The sequence below is a fragment of the Larus michahellis genome, chromosome 9 (genome assembly GCF_964199755.1).
Source record: "Larus michahellis chromosome 9, bLarMic1.1, whole genome shotgun sequence".
NCBI lineage: Eukaryota > Metazoa > Chordata > Aves > Charadriiformes > Laridae > Larus > Larus michahellis.
Genome location: NC_133904.1, coordinates 4,372,136 through 4,393,980, shown reverse-complemented (window position 1 = coordinate 4,393,980; position 21,845 = coordinate 4,372,136). Strand labels below are relative to the sequence as shown.

Here is a 21,845-nt window from a genome sequence, read left to right as displayed (position 1 = left end):
TCTTTATCTAGAAACCTGAAATTACAGTGGTACTGGTAAAACAGGGCATCTGCAGGATGCAATAACTGCCTATGATTTGTGAATATTTAAAACAGTCATGGAGATGTCTAAACCTGGAATTAGATGCATAACTTTGTTTAAGCCTCAAATGTGATGAGCAGGCCACTGGCTATCTAAAGAGAAATAGTGAGACAACAGGAAGGATTAAATCAGCAATTTGCGTATAATAACTATTTTAATGAGCATCTAGAGTTAAAAAATCACTCATCATACCTGTCCTACCCTTGTTCTCCAGAAAGCAAGTTGTCTGCAAGCCTCATGCAGAGACTCAGGTTTATGGTTGGGGACCTTTGTAGAGACTGAGGAAGTTCTGGGTTAACACTGTGCTGCTTATGGATCATGGTCCTGGGCCACCTGCTCTACACTGTCCTGCTTGAGCATGGAGTTTGGACGAGACAACCTCCAGAGGTTCCCTTCGACTCCAACCATTCGGTGATTTTGTGAGCTGCAACATTTACTGTTGCATTTGAGTTGGGCTGCAGCAGCCCATAGTTTGAAGGCACAAAACTTTATTAACACATCTGAAGGAACAAGGTGATCCTTCTCAAAGCAAAAATAACTAATGCAAAACAAAAAATCACATGCCTCCTGGGAAATGTGGCGCTCAAAGTGAGCGTGACTCTTCCTGCTGACAAGCTGTAGGAGCAGGATTTTATTGTCTCAGAAACCTGAGGATGACAAGGAAGAGCCATATCATACAGCTGCTGTCAACACATGTATTTTCATACCCTGCATGTTGCTAGAGGAAGGTGAAACCTGCTTCCAGCAGCAGGCTGCTTATTTCCCATGGAGTCACATGTGATGTCTCTAGTGTTATTACTCAAAAATTCACTGACTATTAACAAAGACAGAGGAACAAAGAAAAATGCTTAGTTTTTCACCCCAGTGAAACAGTGGTGACAGTTCTGGTCCTGTTTAGATTTTCACGTTGGGCTTCATTTGTTTCTCACTTTCACTGGCTTGAGTCAGAAGTGTCTAGAAGATACCCAGTGGAGTATGAGGTCCATGGAATCTGAGTTACCGCACTATTAACGGATGCCACAGAAGTACTACTGTAATGCTGATGGTGTGGCTTTAGACTTAGACTTATTATCCCATAATCTCGGCAGCATTAGACAGGTGAATTCTGCTGGCTCTTGTCACCTACTGAAACAGGAGCAGCACCTTATCAAATAAGATATTTTGAGTAGGGCTATCATAAGTGAAGCAAGCAGCCGCCTGATTAAAAGCAAATTTGCAAATGCTATTTTCTCCCAACAATAGTTGTTTCCCATTCAGATTTGCAGATATCACTCCTACTTAACCAATATCTCACTAAAGCTCATTTAACCAAAAAAATAGCCGTATGTGCTGAAAGAAGGGGTCCAGCTTGCAGCCACTGACATCCCGGAGGCCTGTGCAGCGAACACTGTGGGGCTACACAAACTCAGCCCCCCTGAGTTGCTCTGCACAGCGCATAGCCCTGGGCAGAAAAGCAGCTTCCAGAAGATGTGGGGAGCAAAGATATGATTTTGCTTCAGCTACAGAGGGAGCCTTACTACCAGAACTGACTATCAAGGCTGGAACTAGCCAGTCATCATTACAGTTTCAAAGATGAGTGTTGTTTTTTTTAAACACAATTTGAAATACCATGCAGTCAGAGGCAAAGAACTCAAGTCCTGCTCTGGCTTTGTTTAAGCGCATGAGAGACGAACAGCTTGTTCTACAGAATTGATCAATAAGTCTTGTCTAAAGCATCTTTATGCTCTGGGAGGGTTTGGTTGTCCTCTGTTGCCGAGAGGAGGTCTAGCACAGGCCTAGTTACACAAACATTAATTTCTCCAAGAAATATACTTAGAGAAATGCACTTGGAGAAATGCCTCAAGTATTAAAAACCAGCTCCTAAAAAGAAATCCTTATTATCTCAATATGGGTGCAAGACTAGTGAATCTAAAGGCCCATATGAAACCAATTTCATGCAATTTCGTAGCCATATATAATTGGGGTGTGTGTGTATGTGTGTATAATTGGTTTCAAATGCAGGTCACAATGGATTGACTGAAGCTTCTGGCTCTTTGTCAGTCCAGTGTATTCCACCACTGTTTGAACAACAGTTTTCTATTTAGAGGTAACTGGTAACCATCCTGCCTTTCTGGCGTTGAAAGAATGAAACCCACTACCCTGTATCAAGGAAAAGATTAATATCTGATTTGAAGAAAAGACTTCACGTGTGCTTGTTTATGACTGGCAGCGATTTTAAGCCACATGTTTTTTTTTAATGGTCTGGTAACTTTTACTTTCCTCCTTTTTAATCATTTCTGGGTGGAAGGTGAAGAAGGAAAATTTCCTCTGCTCATGAGTGCTGAAAACGCCAGTCTGTACGTGAAAAGGATAGTCATGGAGAACTTCATAATCACTAGTTTCCTATGCTAGTTGCTTACTCCTTAATGAAGGGGAAATGAGTATTTCTTTAAAAACAAAGCTCTACTGATGCTGAATTTTGCAAACTCTGGTACCAGATTTTACCGCAGTACACCTCAACGAAGTAACGCCCTGGAAGGTTCCAAGACCTGGCAAAGGAACCCTACACAGCATCTTCACAAACGGTAACTGGGCAACTTCTTTTTCTTACATGAGGTTAGGAAGACCTTGGCAGTACAAGATGCTTTGTCAGAGTCCTGGTTTCAGGAGGGAAGACTTGTGTTAAGGAAGGCCAAAGTCAAGCAGAAGCTGACTTTTCTGATGATGACGATGGCTCCTGTATACACTTCCCTTGTGTGGGCAGACCTTGAATGACATGGCTAAGTCAGGAAGGTGCCGGTGTACCCAAATCTGCACCACTATTTCAGTAGTAACCTCTTTGAATTCAGCTTTACAGTGGTTTGTATGTGAACCCGGTAAACTCACTCATCTGTCTGAGAAAGCAAAGAAAAAACACCTCATGTTCCTGTGCAGCATATTTTGACACAGGGAAAGTACTGACAAACCAGAGTATTAGTATTATTTTGTGTGTGTGTGTGAAAAGTTCAAGCAACTTTTGAGCTTTTCAAACCGGGCCATGAAACGTTGCACAATGAACAGCAGCAAGCCAAAAAATTCCAGTGAGGAAAGGCAGAGACTTCTGATTTTTAGCATTGCTTACAGACAGCCTTCAGTGAACAAACGTGGCAAAAAGTCACAAGGAAAAGAAACAGTACACAGAATAATGTAATTGGATAAAGAAGTTTCAGGAAACAAGGCATACATTAAAATACTCTAAGTTTGTATGCAAACCTCACTATAGAAACCGTAAAGCTTTCTGCAGACTTTCAACGAGTAACACATACATGAGACAGGCATTATGAGACACCTATCTTACAGGCAGAAACGTTAAGGTTACCACCAAGATTAAGGGACTGGCCCGTGAGTCCCTCCATCACCCATCAGTGACAGGACTGGGACTACAGTCCTTGTCTGCTCACCGCTGTGGACTTCTCACTCATGTTCTCATATAGCAGCCATATAACTGTTCATAAAATGACATGCCTGGCTAACAGGACTATGTGGAACATTATGAAAAACTTTCAAGAATGCCTTAAAATACATAAAATTAAAAAAAAAACAATATAAAGAAAAGACAGAACATTTCTGTGTGCAACTAAGTCACTACAGAGGGTCAAGTTCAAATGCATCACCTGCGCATCCCAAATGCACGTCTCTTCTGTTAGAGCAACAGTGTATTTAAATACAGAATATGTTCCGGCATCAACTGAGAAGATTTTTCAGCAAATATCATTTCCTCTCTATGAGCAGGTATGTCCATGAAATAAAGAAGACCCCTGGAAACCTATGTCTGCTAGAATGGACCTGTCACATTGTCTGCAACACATTACAGGAGTATCCTGAACTGGACACGAGCCTACTGGGACACTGCTTGTTCTCCCACAACAGAGCATCATTTATTTTTGCATGGGGAGCTGTAAACACAGAAGCATAGGTTTCTCCAGCAAAAGAAGGCAAAGAGGCACCACAGCAGTTTAAAAAACTCTGGTGAAGAAGCAAACAATCAAAATTTAACTTTTAGCTAGGATATAAACCCTTTATGTTGCATCACTTAAGAAACACAAACAAAGGATATAAAGTTACCATCAAGTGCAGTGGTATTTTAGTTGGTCCTTTGGCAGAGATTTTCTCCCACAGACCCCTTCGCACGTACCGGACAGTAGTGCCTGCGATCTGAAACTCACCAGGAAGCTCAATTTTCCAGTCGCTGTTAATGGATCTCTTACTGGAATCTTTTAAAGCTGGAATGAATCAAACACCATGGAATGAAATATTAAGCGAATCTGTAATTACAGTATAGACTCTTGAGCTTCTGTCTCAGCCCACCTGAAGTACAAGATGCAGTAGCCTTGTAACGGACATGAGTTTATAAGAAAAAAAGGTATAATTTTAGTTGACTCGTCATAATGTTTCTAACTTGGGCATATTCTGTATTTCAGTTGATGAAGGCATTTCTAATTATATTAACATTGCTATTAAGTAACAGTAATGTCATACAAACTGGTCTCACTAAGGTTTTATTACATAAAATTATTATGTTCTGCTTTCTGAATAAGCAACGCTCTGCAGTTTCAAAACTTTGAGACATTCTCTGTGCCATTCCACTGCCAGAAAATTTAAAAGGAAGAAAAAAAGACTGTGCAGAAGGAGTTATAAAGGAAACAGAAGGAAGGAAAGGTAACTACCCACTGTCCTTGAAAAATACTACTAATTTAGAGCTAAATGGCAGAACACAGTTTGACCTATTTCAGGAGCGTGTCCCAAACCCACACGTACTCATGGCATGTTGTTGAATTCAGTTACGTACACAGCTCTGCTTTTGCAAAGGAAAGCTTGCACAACTGAAATGTTTTTCTTGGATTTTCAGTGAAGAGAGATTTAATTTGGATCTAAAACTAATATTAAAATACTACAGCATTGTGCTAACAAGCAAGAACCACAGAGTAGAGGTGACTGACTAGGAAAGTGCAAAACTTACTAGCCCATTTTCCTTATGCAAGCTGAGCGGAGTGCAAATTGTAAACAGAGAGCATAATTAGAGAACAATCAGTCAGGGACATAATTCTTCCTAGAATAACCTGAATATTATTTGTCAAAGGTTACACAGGAAACATGTAGGCGTGTACGTAAAATGAACATGCCTGCAATATCTATCGGAAATTAAAACTTAGATCACTTTAAACATTATTCTCAAACCTAACTATTTAGATTTTCATCTTAGAAAAATGGATGGTACCATAAATTTGGACACATATACCAAATTGGCAGATGTGGCGTAAGAATCTAATACCACTGAGTAGCTGCTTGAGTATGACCTGAAGATACTTCTGGTAAAGCACTTACATACTTGCAGTGTTATACTCTTACAGCTATTAAAAATGGTACTTGGAGAGACATAGTATGAGAGCACCAGTGGCTGCCTGGTAAACTGAAGCCTGGTTTGCAAGGCAAGATCTGTATATTTTTATGCAGACTGCCCGTCCTGAGGCTGACTAAAGTCTGGCAGCAGTTGGGTTCAAAGATTCTCATTCAGATAGTATATAAGGAAACCTATGCTGATCTTCAAGCATTAACATAAAATTCATAGATCATTTATCTCTAAACTCTCCTTCCAAATGTAGCAAGACAACTCTGCATTTTTGTTAGTCTCCAAGTAGAACCAGATTCTGAAACTGTATTTTCTTAAACTTTCCTTGAGAAAAAGATCAATCAAATCTTGATACACGCATGAAGATTTGCAAGTGCAAAATGAAACTGTTCCTGAGTTTGTGTGTGCTCCATAATGCAAACATTGAACAAGTTAGTACTTAGTTGTCATAAAGAGAAGACAAGTTACAAAGCAGAGACTGGTCAGTGGACAGAATGCGAACTTGGCAGATCAGTGTTAACACCCGCTTGTGCTCACACTTGGAGGGCAGAATATTTCAGCCTGCAAGCACAACCTACAGGCGCAATCTAGAGTGGCCCTTAGGTTGTTCTAAACTACTTCTGAGACTTTTTTTTAAGAGTTAAAAAACCAGACAGGCATTATAAAGCTCCATCAGCAGAGGTTATGGTCAGGATACTTCCTGACGCCTTCTTTGCTTTCAAAAGGCAGAAGCAGGTGACATACTATCTGCCCCCAGGTGTGATGGAAACCAGGCCGCAAATAAAAAACAACAGCTGGCAAGGAACAGCCTGCCACAGCCACCCTGCCTTCAGAGTCCATGAGCTGGACACACATGCATAGATAGGGTCAGATACTGTATGATCACATCCGTCCTGTCAGGAGGTGCCTCTATGCATCAGTAAGGACAATGAGGAAAGCTCTACTGCAGAAGGAAGCCCTGTAAGATGAATATTGAGAAGAAAAGATACTTGGAGTAGCACGTCCTTTCTTCCAGCATAACCTATTGCATCAGCATCACTGATGTCCCTCCAACACTGAAAGACAGCTCCAGCCATAGGGACATCACATTACTGTTGACTTGTCAGTGAAAGCTGATTTAGGGATTTATGTGTTTTCTACGTTAGAATGAAAGCACAGTGCCCAGAAATATTTCAGGGCACATTCAATTTACCAACTGAGCATCATTAGAGGTTCCAAAAACAGGGTGAAAGGAAACTGCAGGTATGGTTACCCCAGGAGGAGTGGGATGTATGTGGGGGAGTGTTTTTTCTGAGGGAGGTTCTCTTTGGCACATAGACAAGGGGTATGATGATGTCCTGGTATCTGCACGCTACAGCAATATAACTGTCTCCGGCTTACTTCTCTTCCTGCTTTGTTCCTCGATCTAAAAAGTACCTTCTGCAAACTTCAGACAAAATTCTGAAGCAGGATTGCTTTCCTCTGCCAAAGCCTAGTGGCTTTCAGGCAGATCAAAGCCGCCACCACGCTGTCCTCGAGGAGCTGTGAACATGACTAATCAAAGCTGTCATGAGATAGAACTAACTCCATGCAGTATGGCTGACTAGTAAAGATACCACAGCACATGCTCAAAACAGTGTACAAGAGCTTGAATGACTAAACCCATGCTTTGGTTCCAGCTCATCATCAAAGGAAGACAGCTTGCTGATGAAAACCAAAATTTTTAATCTTTGTGGACCTCTTTCCTGGGAAAGGTTTGATTTGGATTGCTGCAGGCACTGCTCCCTTAGTGACTGAGGAGACAGAGAGTTGGGAATCAGCTCTGTTCCCAAAGGTGCTCCTTCAGGACTGCAGGAATTACACTGCAGACTCAGCAGAGTATTTGCGTCGAAGACTTTTTGCCATTGTTTGTCTTCATTGCACGCAAGTGCCCCACCAGTAGAGATCAATGCTGCAGCTATAAAACCCCTACGTCTCTTAGACGCAGGGTACTGCTCTTTCTGCAATGGCTTTTGTCACACGCAACTCTTGCAGGCCTGGCTCTGCCTAGCCCCAGAGGTGATAGTACTAAATTCAGTGGGGTGAATAGGGCCTTTTGCTCTTATTGAATGCTGTGCTTTTCATCCAAGCATTGCAAAAGCACTTTGAAAGACAGCTAGTATCCTTACTGCCCTTTTAGAGAATAAGTAAAGCATGTAACAAAGAAGACTTTCCCAGCCTCCCTGAGAGCTCAGTGGTAGGAGCTGTGGAGACTGGGACACACGCAGTCTTCTCTGACAAAACTTGTCTAACTGTGGTGGAAAAGCCCAAACAGGAAAGCAGTTTTGCCAAACAGTCCTCACTGATTTAAGCTAGCACCCACAGGATTTATTCTGCCTTGGACGGCTGGCTGCAGTTCTCCTGTGGCTCAAATAGGGTAGCAAAGCACAGCTCTTTCTCTTCTCCCCACTGTGGGTTCATTTAGGCAGTAGCAAGAATCCACAGTTACATCTCTTAAGCTTTTTCTGGCTCAAAGTTGTACAGCAGAAGAGCAAAATAAAAAGGAACCCCAGCAACAACCCGTACCTTCTTTTTTTCTTGTTGGCTGGAAGACAGGAACTGACCAATCTATTTCTAAACCTGGCATCTAGTCAGATCTTTATTTCCACCTCGCGTCCCTCCAGCTTGCTTCCCAGCCTGTGGACACAAACTGCCGAGGCATTTCCTGTTAAAGGTGGTTTTTAAGTGTTACAGACAGCCAAGGCAGCCAGCGTGGGTTGCCTGTAGGTGGAGGGAAATTCTTCAGGCACTGCTCCCAGCACATGGAATAATGATTCCAAATTATGCTGGGCTCATTTCCAAAGTGCTGTACCCGGTTCTGAGTGGAAATAGGACCTGATCGGACTCACCTGTGTCGGTGTAATTGAAATAGAAAATCCTTCCATACTCAGACTTGGATTTACAACGCATTATGAGGCCTGTCAGAGTGATTGGATTTTGTTTTCTTGGTCACCTTTTTTATCCTATTGGAACATTCCTGCTGCTATTCTTCAGCTTAGGTTAGCAAGACATTGGGAATCTTTTCTTTGTGTCCAGCGTTCCTTGAAAGAGAAAACCCTGGAAAGCTTAGAGAGGTTCTCCTGCTTCCTGACCATGAAACAAAGAGCTAAAAGCACGCAGAAGCTTTAAAATAGCCACATTTTTATCTATCTTTATATGATGCACACAGGGCCAAGTCCTGCTCTCAAATACACACAGTTCTAATCTTCACCACCCAGTGGGGAAATACCTGCTTTAGTCAAGGTTATGTGGTCACACTAAAGGGCAGTCCCTAGCTCCACGTAAGACTCTCAGTGCTCCAGCTATCTGCCAAAGCCCAAGCCCCGGACAAATACCCTGTGCAAATCCCACCAAGACAATCAAAAAGGCTGGCTTCCAGAAGGCAGAGTATTTGAAAGACCCAAGGAAACAGTGGCTCTCATTGTTCCACCAGTGCTTTGCTAGGTCAAATATCTTACGTGTAGGCGTAATTCTCTCCCAGGAAGCTGGCTGCAGCAATAGTGGAAATACTAGCAGTAGTGATGCGTGCTTCCTACCAAGAAGTGGCACAAATGCCAATGCTTTTGACCTAAGGGCAGCAGAATGACATAATTTACCCTCTTTTTTCCCTTTGAATCTGGAATAAAAGACAGAGAACAAAAGCATCTTTCCCAGGGATATTGCCAACTTTGGTAGCGTTTCAAGACAGAAAACCAATAGCACTAGACCTGAAATCTAAGACACAATCACTATGTAAATGTTTTCAGCGGCATCCTATGTCCCAGTACTGGATATTAATGTCTCCTTCTGGCTGCAGAGATGAAGCATTATAAGCAAAAGTCATGGAAATCAGAAAACAAGGGTCCTAGTCTGAGATTTGCTACTGACTCCCTGCATAGCCATGAGCAAGTTGCTCATGGTTCCCCCTTCACAAAACAGAGAGCAACAAGCTTCGTAATCCTCTCAGAGTTCCTACCACAGGCTTGATATACCTCTGGAAGCGATTCCATCTTTCAGAATGCTTTTCTATCCCAAAACCTTGTTGTGTCTCTGCTCTGAGAAGCTCACTTTGAGAGAACCAGAACATGCACAAGTGAACACTGTACCTAATACTTCCCAGGCTAAGGGACAGCTGGACCATGCACCTCCTCCAACCACTGCAATGAGAATATCAGCATGTGGAAGGGCTGAAACACTGTTTGATATGGAAGGACAAAAATCATGTGTTAATGAGCTCATCAACAGCACGAAGAGCTTAGGTTTGACAATGCAGGGACCTATAAGCTGCAAAAGGTTCACTGAACGTAGGAGGAAGTTTGGGATTTTCTCTTATCCTTTTGTTTCCCACACTGCATAAAGAACTTAAGAGAGACAGAATTCCCCCATTTATACGTGGACATGCAGCTCTGAGTATGCAAAGCATGTTTCAATGTGCTGAGTGTTCTTTTGGGCCTTGGACAATTTTCCTTCAACTCCCTGCTCTGCCACAGGCTTGCTGTGCGAATTCAGGGCAACGGGGCATCAGCATTTCTGTGACTCGGTCTGCCTAGGAGTAGATAGGAGATAAAGCCCTTCATCTATTGCACAGTAATGACACAAAAAGAAACACCTGTAACGTTGAAGAGAAGAAGCAGAAGACCAGACTGACAGATATATATATGGTAGCTGACTGGTTGCATTTTACAAATGCCCTTCCAATCTTTAATCTAAGCAATTTGTAACTGGACAACAAATTTGTTGATGGGCTTTGCCCTACAACAACCTCACATACAAATCTGACCCAACACCCACGTCTAAAACTTTGTTTCCAACAGGGAAAAGAGGAGAGGAAGCCTGTTCCCCTCAAAAGGAATGAAGAAGTAGAAATGAGAAGAGGATTAAACAAATTGTTTGGCTTGAGAAAATAGAGGCAAGTGGACCAGAGGCTGCAACTGGCCCATCTCAGAGTGCAGGATCAGGTCTTGGGCACAGCATCAAGTGATGCTGTAGGATCCTGCTGCTGCAGGAAATGGCATAGACAACTTCACGGTCAGGTTATTGAGGGATATCAGTTGCCCTGTCCCACCTCTCCTTCAGTCTGAGCTGGGCACCTTCCTATCTGTATCTCTGTCATTCCTTTCTCTATATGCACTGTTCTCTTTCCCGCTCCCCCCAAAGCGTTGTGTGCTCCTGGCAGCTATGTTCAACCCAGTGCCAAGTTCTGTTCAGGAACGTTTCTGTCTATGTAAAAGAATTCTCTGGTTCTTTCAGGTTGCACAGGGCCTGTAAGTGTCACATACTATCACATGAAGCAAATATCACGAAATAAAGCCACGAAAGCAGAGAGAGATTGCAACAAGAATGAAATCAACAGCTGCTTCCTGGCAACAACAAACCTATCATCTTACAGGTCATTTAGAGAAAGGTCATTTTAACAGAAAGCAGAGCTCAGTTTTGAATCAAAACTTTTTTTTTCTTTTGTCTTTTTACCCAGAAAACTGTGAGCAGGTTTATCCTCAACCACTCTGATCCGCCGGGCACCTGCAGGGATCACAGCTGCTTCGATGTAACCTATGGCAACAAGAGAGCAGATGGATGAGAGCACGCCACAGCCAGCCAGAGGCATCAATCATTCAGTATCTCACCGTGAAAAATCGACTCCTGCCAGGTTGGGGAAGGGGTGGGAAACACTTCAAATGAGATCCCTACGTTGGCAGCCAAGTTTCACTGCTGTGACATGCATGGTTATGACTAACATTTCAGCCTGAGAAGAGGGAGAGAAATGCACGTGTGCTGCCTAATTGTGACTTAAGGCTTGTGCTCAGGCCTAATTAGATTTTCTTCCCTCGAATCAGCCTGGCTCTCCTGCGGTACTGATAGGGATGCATGAGGAGTGTTCCTGAGCGGATGCAAGGTGTCACTGTCAGGAGCAACACTGCAAAACAGATGTCTGTGATTTGAAATAAAGTTTCCAATAGATGTTCCTGCTTTCCCCTCCAAAAACCAGCCTGCTTAAGCCTTGATATGTATCAGAAAAGGACTCACTTCCACAAAACATTTTGATGATGCTAAAACTAAACAAAGGGAATTAGTGGGACAACTGGGGGAAAATTTTTTTTTTTTTACTTACACTTCAGCTTCGTACAAAAAGCCTGGAGGATATAATGGTAACAGTCACCTTGCATTGGGCTGCTAAACAGAATTCCACATCTCGGATTTAAAGCAACAACAGAACTGAAAGGAAATGTAGCCTATTTTCCCGCACCACAGAGCCATGTGGAGTTACGGGGTGGAAGTGGTGCCTTTAAACTATAAAGCTGAGGAACATCAGGGTCCATTCTGCCGTGACCAGCAGAAGGAGGGAGGTGACTGTCCCCCTGTACTCAGCACTGGTGAGGCCACACCTTGAGTATTGTGTCCAGTTCTGGGCACCTCAATACGAGAGAGATCTCGAGGTGCTGGAGCGAGTGCAGAGGAGGGCAACGAAACTGGTGAAGGGCCTGGAGAATAAATCTGATGAGGAGCGATTGAAGGAGCTGGGACTGTTTAGTTTGAGGAAGAGGAGGCTGAGGGGAGACCTCATCACTCCCTACAACAACTTGAAAGGACATTGTAGAGAGGTTGGTGCCGGCCTCTTCTCATGGGTAATTAGCGACAGAACAAGAGGGAATGGCTTCAAGCTGCAACAGGGTAGGTTTAGACTGGACATTAGGAAAAAATTCTTCACAAAAAGAGTGGTCAGACACCAGAATAGGCTGCCCAGGGAGGTGATGGAGTCACCATCCCTGAATGTGTTTAAGAGTTGTTTAGATGTGGTGTTAGAGGATATGGTGTAGGGGAGAACTTTGTAGAGTGGGGTTGACGGTTGGACTCGATGATCCCAAGGGTCTTTTCCAACCTAAATGATTCGGATTCTATGATTCTATGATTTCAAAGGACTGGGAGCCAGGCAGAGTTTTTCCTCTGGCTTCATTGGAATCTGAATCAGGCCCCTGTAAATGACACTAATCTCATCACAACTATGACTTGATTCCTTCTAATTGGCCACCCAGTTTACTTCGCAGTGTATAACTTGGCACCTCTTTTGGGTTATTGCTCTCCCCTTTCTTTTAGATGTTAAGTAGCTTATCCTGTACGTTCCCTCATCCCTTCTTTTGCTTTAAAGGGTTGTGTGAAACTGTTCTGTGTCAGTCCTGCCTTTATGGAAATTGTGGGCAGTGTAGAGCACTGGGTTGGAGAAGTGCTGGCATAAGGAGCAGTGACTCCGCTAGCATTCAGCAATGTTTGGGGACCTATTTGAGGGACAAGTGCAGCTGAACGGCCGTGCTTCTGCTACATTGATGCAGGGGCCTCAAAGGAGGATGCTGACAGCCTCATGCATCTCAGGACTAAGTGATTGCCTTACCACTGTGACATGGAGTGAGACAGATGGGGATTTGGGGTCTCAGATTGTGGATGCATTGCTACCTGTCTGAATCAGCAGAGTTCCCAGCCCCTTTGTTGTGCTACGAATACAGCTTGAGCTCTTGGGTTTCATGAGTGCGCTGGGTGGTTCGCTGATTAGGGCCAGACACCCTCCCTCTTTCCCTGATCATTGTATCTGAACGACAATTTCCATTTGACCCTTCAGCTCCGTTCTTTTTGCACTTGTTTCTCCTTACTTACGCTTCCCTTCCTCAGGGTATCTCAGAAACAGTCAGTCATCCCTTGCAGGAAAAAGAGAAAGAGGGAGAGCAGAGCTGCAAACCACGTCTGTGTACAGAAGCCAGAGCAGTGGCTCTCCCATCTGCTATTACAGAGTGGGTTTCACTGGGAAAAATCATTACTTCCAGGGTCGATTTTTTTCAGGCAATACTGAAATCTGTTATGAAATCAAAGCAAACAGATGTTGGATTTTATTCTAGACATTGCCAGGAGTTGGTTTTTCCTCAGCTGAGATACCAAATTACAGTCAAAACAGAGTGTTTCAGGAATCAAACATCCTCAGTGCACCCCATGCATCTGCATATAAACCCAACCGACAATTACCACCAGACAGGAGCACACAGCAAAGGTGTGATTAATGACAGTCCGTCATGGGGAAACAGGCCCTATGACACACCCGAACACCCCTGTTAGGAAGCCAGTTTGGAACATGCCCAAGTTTCAGGTGATTTAATGTACCTACTGGGGAACTATTTACTTATTTATTTTTTAAATCACCTGCCAGGTACAAATGGCCAGAGCTAAATCACGCAGGGGTTGGATACAAAGTTACACTGAATTCAGTGGAAAGCCAGTCACTGACTCCGGGGAACTTTGGATCTGTCCCCTGACTTAGCAGCAGCCAGGAGTGTGTCACTCTGCCTTAGAGGTGAGCGAGCTGTGGAGCCACGCTTGAAGTTCAGCTAGTGCCATAAATATGCTCTCATTTCATCACTATGCCATGAGAGAAACACCACGTGGAAAAGTTGACTTTTATGTTACTTTTTACAATAGTAAATAGTGGAGTGTAAGTTATTAATAGCGTATTAGTTCTGGAGACTGTTTAGTTTGGTCTTATACCAGATTTTTCTCCTCCTGTAATTTCTAATCCTGATTGATGACTTTGGGGGGTTGTATTCACAGCTCCTGAACAAGAAGAAACGTACTGTGCAACTCCCTGAGATCATGTGGCACAAACCTGACTGCTGACCTTCTCTCTTCTTCTGTCAGGGAACTGCGAACCACTTCACAGTTGCATGGATCTGACCTGTCCTTTCAGAGATGATGCAGAATTCTTGGGCATGTCCCACTGGGAGCGTCCTGACACTCTCCTTCATTATTTCCAGCAATATTGTGTGAGTTAGTGGTCAAATCCTATTGCAAACATACTATATACCACCCATGCAAATTTGCCACAGGTAAAAACTCAGATTGATACCACCGCTCCAGTCTGGTCCTTAGAGCTAATGTGACGCTTCTGGTCACAGAATATTCCTGATCTTTGAGATAACTGCACCAGAAAACACCTCCATTGTTTTCCAGGCACATTTTATTAAGCAAACCGTAACTGCAGATTGCCAGAAAGATTATCAAGCGTCAGCTAGTAAGACAAAAAAAAGTCTCAGAGTTGGCCCTGAGTCAAGGACTCTCAAAGATCTGTTAGGTCTTAGGATAACTGTCTGCAATGCAGGGTTTTGCAAGGTTGGGCTTAAAGTTCTGCTTAAAATGAGGAACTGGTTAAAGACTGATGAGATTTGGCAACTATCAGGCAGTATTTCTAGTAATTTCACCCATAAATCAGCCTGTTAAGATGAAGCTTTGAAAGTACAACAGGAGAACTTCATTATTTGATAATTTATAGTGCTGTATGTAGTATACTCCACCTTGGGAACAGTTACTTTGGCACGCACCAATCTTTCTGGATAATCTGCATTACATCAGTGTCTCAGGAATGTAAGACCGTGATTGAAGCAAATCCTAGATACAAATTTTATGGCGTAACTCGTATTAGGAGAGACACCAGAACAAAGAGGTGGCTTTGTCATCAAGGAGATTAATATGTGAACAGTGGCTACTGTATCTTCATTTAAATGCTGGAGAGATTTGCAAGAGGAAAGCAGCTCACACAAGAAAATCCATTGTTAGCCATTGTTATTATTCCCAGAAAGAACAGAAAGTTTAGTGTGAACTTCAGAACGTCACTGGTCTACCACAAAACTGTTCTCCTTGTTCACTTTGCAATGAAAGATGGACTCTGAGGTAAAGGAAAAATTATCCCATGGCTGAAAGTACTGATCTCTGGGCACTGTACCTTCATATCTTACCCCTGCATACACATGAAACTTAGGTATGACAAAGTCAATTATCAAACTTCCCAAAAGTGCTTTGAACAAAGAGCTTGGGGTAGAAGTCAAGGGAATCAGACTGTCCTGCCTACCTGCTGGTCAGGGCCAGCACAGCTTCCTTAGTATTTTAGGGATAAGTACCAGCTGGGCATCTCAGTTACCACGACCCTCCCCACCTTGCACCTTTTGCCAAGTGCCAGTTGTTGCAGTGGAGCAGAAATATGTCCAGCGAGAATTACATGTCCATTTTCTGAATAGCTGTGGTGATTCTCACTTGCTGTTAGCTTGAGAGTAATTCCTCCATCAGCATCTGTCCACTTCCAGCCATGGGATAGCTCATTCGGAAGAAAATCATTTCACTGGGGAGCCATGGATAGATTTCAAAGCCTCCTACTATTGCTGAGAAGTTGGTTGCTGGGATTTCTAACTTGCATGTTCTGCTCAAACCCTTACAGGACATCCCAGAGTTAGTCCTAGGGCTCTATTTTCTCATCTTTTAGAGGTACATCCTATTGACAAAAAACGTTTCTTGTGTTGGCTAAAGATGCTCCCAGCCAGCACTACAGGTCAAAATATCCTTTCTTTCTTTTAAATATGTGCTGGACAAGTAATGTACACAATAAAAAGCCTGCTTTTTGACCATCTTAAAAAGAAAAATTCCTAGCAAAGATACACTCTTCATTTCCCAAAACAATAGTTACAGCAACTGGCATATCTAACCTGATTATGTTCTGCCACTACAAAAACCCAAATAATTGTGGTTCTTCTTTTGGATCACAAGCAAACGGCAGCAACAAAAATCTTGATATGGCAGAGAAAAATCAAGAGAGGCCGGTGCAGGTCTCATTCTCAGTCCAGGTCTCTGAGCACTACAGGCGCAGCCTTGGAGTCTGGACAGAAGTCAGTGATAAAACAGCTACCCAACAGATACAAGCCAAAGAGCTGTCCTTTATTTCTAGCCACCCTGTATAGTGGCAGGGAGACAGAGATGGACTTCAGAACAAGTCTGTGTTTGTTTTTAAAAAATTATATTGTAGAAATAGGTACACGGCATGCTGCCAGTCCAAAGTAAACCTCAGTCTAAACAGTGCATTCAGTTGGCCTACTGAAGACAGCCAGCTGCACGCAAGTGTATGTGATGTTTCGCAACTCAAATAAAGGCTTTTGACCTCCTCCCCAAAAGAGAAATGGAATCCATTTCTAGCTGGATCACCCTGGATTACAGGTGTCAAGACCTGAAGTGCTGGACCTCCTATGAGGCACTTTGAATCTTCCACCATTGTGCCCCACCAGGGTGGCAGAACCTCATCTGTGACATTAAGGTTGGGGAAAAAAAAAAGAAATAAGCCCAGTTCTTTTTACTTAATGAAATTTGACTTTCTTTCATGCAGATAGATTTTCTAAAAGAAAAGGATCTGCACTTGATATCTTTGACAAACCAAGCTAAACAGTAAAAGGACCTGAAGTTTACCCATGGCTTTCGATACCAATCTCCCCATCTAATCCAACCAAAAGGAGACAAAGAACCAACACCAAAGGATGTCACCAACACCCACTGACACTGCAAACAGCATTCAAGTATCTTACACGAGAAACACTTGGGAACAGCCTTTGCCTTTGCCATCACACATGTGGAAACCTTCTTACAATGACTATTGGTTACTAAGAAACAGAAAGGAGTTGGCATGGATTTAGTTCAGTTAATAGGGCTTGACAACATAATTAGCAATCTCAGGACATATAGGGACCAGTCCCGCAGTCAGTGGAGTCCCACGTGCAGAGCAGCTGAGGAACTGGCCCAAAGGTTGCAGCTGCAATTCCCAAAACAGATACCACTCCAAAACAATCAGTGTCTTGATATTTGAAGTCTATTCTCTTCTGAAATAATAAATCAACATACTTGACGCAGTGTGTTGGCCTTGACGTGGATTGCAGCAAGTTCATGGGGATTTTCCACTGACCTGTGCGATCCTTTACATATCCAAACCCTGAATCTGGTACTGTAGTCATATTCTGTGTTCACCTTTGCCCCAGCTTTTCTCAGATTTTGTACGTATTTGCTTAAATGCCAATTTAAAGAAAAAAGGCTAATTATTTTCTTGAGTAACCTCATGTTCACTTGTGATATCTCGAACACAGCCTTGGAGCTTTGCCTACTGCATAAGATTCAGTAAGTTAACCTGAGGATCCGATTCTGCAAAACAGCAGTATATGAACAGAAACTGATGGGAGTAACTCACAACGCATGAAATATTTGCAGAATTGGGGCTGGGAATCAACAAGTCTGTTTTCAGCATCTAACATAAAAGAAATCCAAAAGCAGGAGAACATGAACAATGAAAAATTCAAAGACTGTAAATATTCTTTCCATTTTAGTAGTCTGGGACACTCATTAGAAGAGCATAATTTAAAAAAAAATAAAAAGCAAAGATACTTTTCAACCTAGATGAAGATTGTTTGGCATATCACAGATGGCACTTTTAAAAACTATTCCACATAAAATTCAATTCGCTTTAAAATTAATAAACCAAAACATCTAATAAATGTTTATGACATTATAATTATATAAATAATTATCTTACAGATTACGTGAGATGGGTAAAGGTGCAAACACTGCATTGATAAAGCAACGTTTTGACAGGCTTGTGCTTCTGAAATGATCGGCAAAGAAAAAAGATCAATAAATGCTTCAACACTAGCTACGATTCAGTCAGTCATCTCAGTCAAACTAATAAGAATATTAGGTTACAAGGCGCTGGGGGTGAAAGCCTCCTGTGGTGTCCTGGCAGCCAAACAACCAGTTAAGGCTGAAACTACAGCCTGTTCCTACAGCCTTGTAAAGTTACCACCCTCAAGCAGCCTGTCTAGTTGGAAACGGGTGCAACCTCCTGGCAGTGACCCAGAAATTTCTTATTTATCTGCACAAGATGTTTTGTAGTCTCATTGGAAAGGATAACAGATAGTTACTCTTCAGGAGCAATTAAGAAGTTCATGAGCAGCTATAAAATCCACTACAGAAATGAAGAATAGTTTTTTCAATGGAAACGAGAACCTTTTCCCACTATTTGCATCATATACAAATGCCTTGACATAAGTAGATGGAAAATAACTGGGACAAAAGAGTCAAAGGCAGGAATGCAGGAAATCATTCAACGGGTTGGCCTAGCAACGCAAAAGCACAAATGCGCTCCAGAAAGATGTGCTGCAGGTGGGAAATCCTACCTGCATCTGAGAGGAGATGACAGATCACAGCTGGCTCCACAGGTAAGGAGGAGAAGGGTGCAGGGGAATTGGTCAATGAACAAAATCCGAGCCTCAGACTTCAGTACTGAGACCTTGATTCAAGAAAGTTGCTAAGCCCTGGTGCTGCTTTAGTAACTTAACAGAATTGTGTGTGCTTAAAGAGAATCTTTATGTGCTTTGCTGAAGTCAGTCCTGGAGTAGCACATGTTGAATGTATTTTTCCATACAGAAATGGCAATTCTATATTCACTGAATGTGAAATTATCTTTTCTGGACAATTCCTTCCTCTTGGAGCAGCTTGCAAGTGCTGAATCTGGCTTTCCCTCCCTTTGCCCGATTAGGACATGGGATAACAGGTTTCTCAGAAGTGCAACACAGAAACTCTGGAACAAAGACTAATTCAAACACCAAGCTGTATATACATTAATGTTTAAGAAGACAGGGAAAGTTTTAACTCAGACCGGAAGCTCTCGTATCCTATACCGGATATTATTGCTGGCAGGGAATCAGTAAAAATGTTCAGAGGGGAGTGCTCTTTCATTTAGCTGAGATATCCTGATTGTAACACGAATCATCTGCAACATGCATCATTCTGAGCTCTCAAAGGGCTCAAAGATGGTGCTGAAATCAGAATTCCCTCCCACTGGACAAGATACCCTGATTTTGTCTCTTATTTAAAATTAACAGCACCGGTAGCATTCAAAATGAGAAACACGACTTCATTCTGAATTTCAGACAGAGGCAATGGCTGGTATCTGGACAACTGAATAAGAAGCATTCAGAATATCACATTTGAATTGAGTTGGGTTTTGTTTTGTGTTTCTTATGCATTTACTACAGCAGATGAGTCCAATACTATCCAAGAGGAGCTATTACTACCACTCTTCAACTCTCCTCAAGCAGTTAAGAGAACCTTCACTCCACTAAAATGCTGCTGAGGGTTACTCACCCATCCCCTTGGTGTGGTTGAAGTCGCCTTTCACCACTTTACAGGTTTTGCCATCACCACTGCAGATTCCACAGCGATCCTCTTTGGCAGCTGAGCCAATGATTCCATCGCAGCCAATTTTCTAATGACAACAACCAGAGGTCCCCATTATTTTGTTTGCAAGGTTAAAGTATCTCTAAACATTGAAGTCAAGACTAAGATAGACATCTGGCTGAAAACCTGAGTGGGAAGAGAACACTGTGAATCAGAGGGGCACTCACTCGGAACAGCGTTGAGTTGGTTATTCAGCAACCCCCTTCTCTAACACTAAGAGTATGAACTTTGACTCAGAAGATGTAACTGAAAAGAGTTTCACAAACACTTGTTATTCCAGATATCACCACAGATTTCATACTAACCCTCTTTAACTTCCTTCAAACACAACAGATTAAACCAATGGTTTATGTTTGTATAGCGATTTCCATTTGAGGAGGTCAAAGACATCCCAGACAAATGGAACACTATTGTGATTCTTAGTTCAGAGAAGGGAAAAATGCGACTTCCTTAAATGAAAATTGAAAATGAAAATTAATCCAGAATCCTGGTAACAGCCCTTCACCACACAAAAATTCAGAGTGCTGTTACAAGTTCCAGTGTGCTGCTCACTGAATTCCGGAGCACTGAATGAGCTCTGCTTCACACTGGGATCTTAACGGGGAGTGTAACATTCAGTTCTGATTACACTCCTGCAATACCTGAAAAAAGATCTCATTAATCAAATGCCTCCTCAGATACCTGCAATGCAAAAGCACTTCAACGGAAGCAGGTTAGGTTCATATTTGGTCAATCTGTACCATGCGATTGCTTACACAAGTATGAAATTTTCCATATGCTTGCACTGTATTAAGCTTAGATATTCAACTGTAAAAATAAAAAAAAAAAAAAGAAAAACTAACAATTTCACCGAAAGCTTCATTTTAAATGGTATTTTCATAATTTTCTATACCTTCCTAAACTTTTTCCAATAAAAATCTGCAGACAGGTATTACTAGAACAGTCACAGTATTCTCCCTGTAGCTATAGAGGCTGGCGTGGTAATCTTCCCTATTCACAAAGCATTTCCAGGTTAAGATGGTGACAATTGCACATTTGTAGAACTTGAGGTTGATAAGACTTATTGTCGTTAGTTTATGTAAACCGTTTTCTGTCCATGTAAGACCCTCAAAATAATCAGCAATGCACTCTTAAAACCTAAATTTCTACTGAAATAAGACTTGTCATTATGCAAGTTATTAGCAGAGATTCTACTATTAAAAATATGTTGAAGATTTATTCTCTGTAGATAAACAGTTTCTTGGCAAACGAGTGAGCAGGGCTGTCACTAATAATACTTATTTGAGTAAGGCCGTTGGGTCTCTCCCATCCTTGCCTTCTTATAATAAAGCCAGAGGAAAGTTGGAGAGATATCTTAGGGAACAATCAAAACAACAAACATTTTGAAAAATAGGGTAAGCAGTGAAATATTAAGAGAACTTGGCCTGTTGATCTCAGACTGTCTGTGTGTAAGCAAAGTAATTTGGACCCGAACTCAAACTTTCCCCTGGTTTCAGAAGACACTGGCCACTGCCTAAGTGCAGATGCACGACAGGGATCAAAGACTGCCAGCATTCAGACGTGTTCTGACGGCAGTGTTTGCCTGGGTAAATCATTAGAGACAGACACCTGCTAAGAAAGGGTGACCATCCTAAACACATACAAGGGAAATGCTGCTCGTTAAGTAGAACAGCCTGTAAGTTGGTGGACAAGAGCTACAGGAAAAAACCTTAATAAATGGGAGTTAAAGGAAGGTATGAAGAAGACCGTGGAGTTTCTGTCAGTTGCAATTCTGAAGTCTAAACTTCACACCCATGTCCAAGAAACAATAATGGGGTATTGAACGTGATTCTGCCCTCAAAACAGAAGGATGTCCCAGCAGTTCTCCTTCCAGGAAAATAAATATGATTTATTAATGGGGTTGCTGAAAGGCAGCTGGAAAACTATGCCTGCCTGCCACCCTGCTGAGACACTGGAAAGGCTGCATTTAATTTAAGATTCTAGTGCTATCTTTTATTGTACTGCATTGTTATTAGCACTATGTGAGCACGCAAATGAATAAAGGGAGTATAATAAGTGCTGAACCACACTTATTCCCAGTGCTACATGAGGAGTCTGCAGGACTATAACGGAGGCAGGCAAAGAATGGGGAGACAGCAATCACATGCTTTACATTTACACTGTAGTTTCCCAGATAATATAAACCACTGCAAGCCAGCAAAGCCTCTCAAAGAATAAGTCCCCCCTCTTCTGACACTGGGGTTCAAGACAAGCCATTTCCTCCCACATTTACTAGGTCACTGACAGACTTTTACTTGAGAGACCCTTTCTGAAGGCATGGAAAGGG

The 21,845-nt window shown here is 42.4% G+C and overlaps 1 protein-coding gene across 2 annotated transcripts in view; it reads right to left on the bottom strand.

Moving 5' to 3' along the window:
• The window catches only part of ADAMTS17 (ADAM metallopeptidase with thrombospondin type 1 motif 17), a 187,474-nt gene that overhangs the window by 37,314 nt on the left and 128,315 nt on the right, over positions 1–21,845 (bottom strand). Inside the window, exons 15-18 of one of the 2 annotated variants that reach the window (XM_074601294.1) lie at positions 19,427–19,547; positions 16,822–16,896; positions 10,916–10,996; positions 4,165–4,322 (exon numbers count right to left, since the gene is read on the bottom strand). In XM_074601294.1, the coding sequence (XP_074457395.1) occupies positions 4,165–4,322; positions 10,916–10,996; positions 16,822–16,896; positions 19,427–19,547 (435 nt within the window). The remainder of the gene's footprint in view (positions 1–4,164; positions 4,323–10,915; positions 10,997–16,821; positions 16,897–19,426; positions 19,548–21,845) is intronic. The other variant, XM_074601293.1, reaches the window with a different exon arrangement.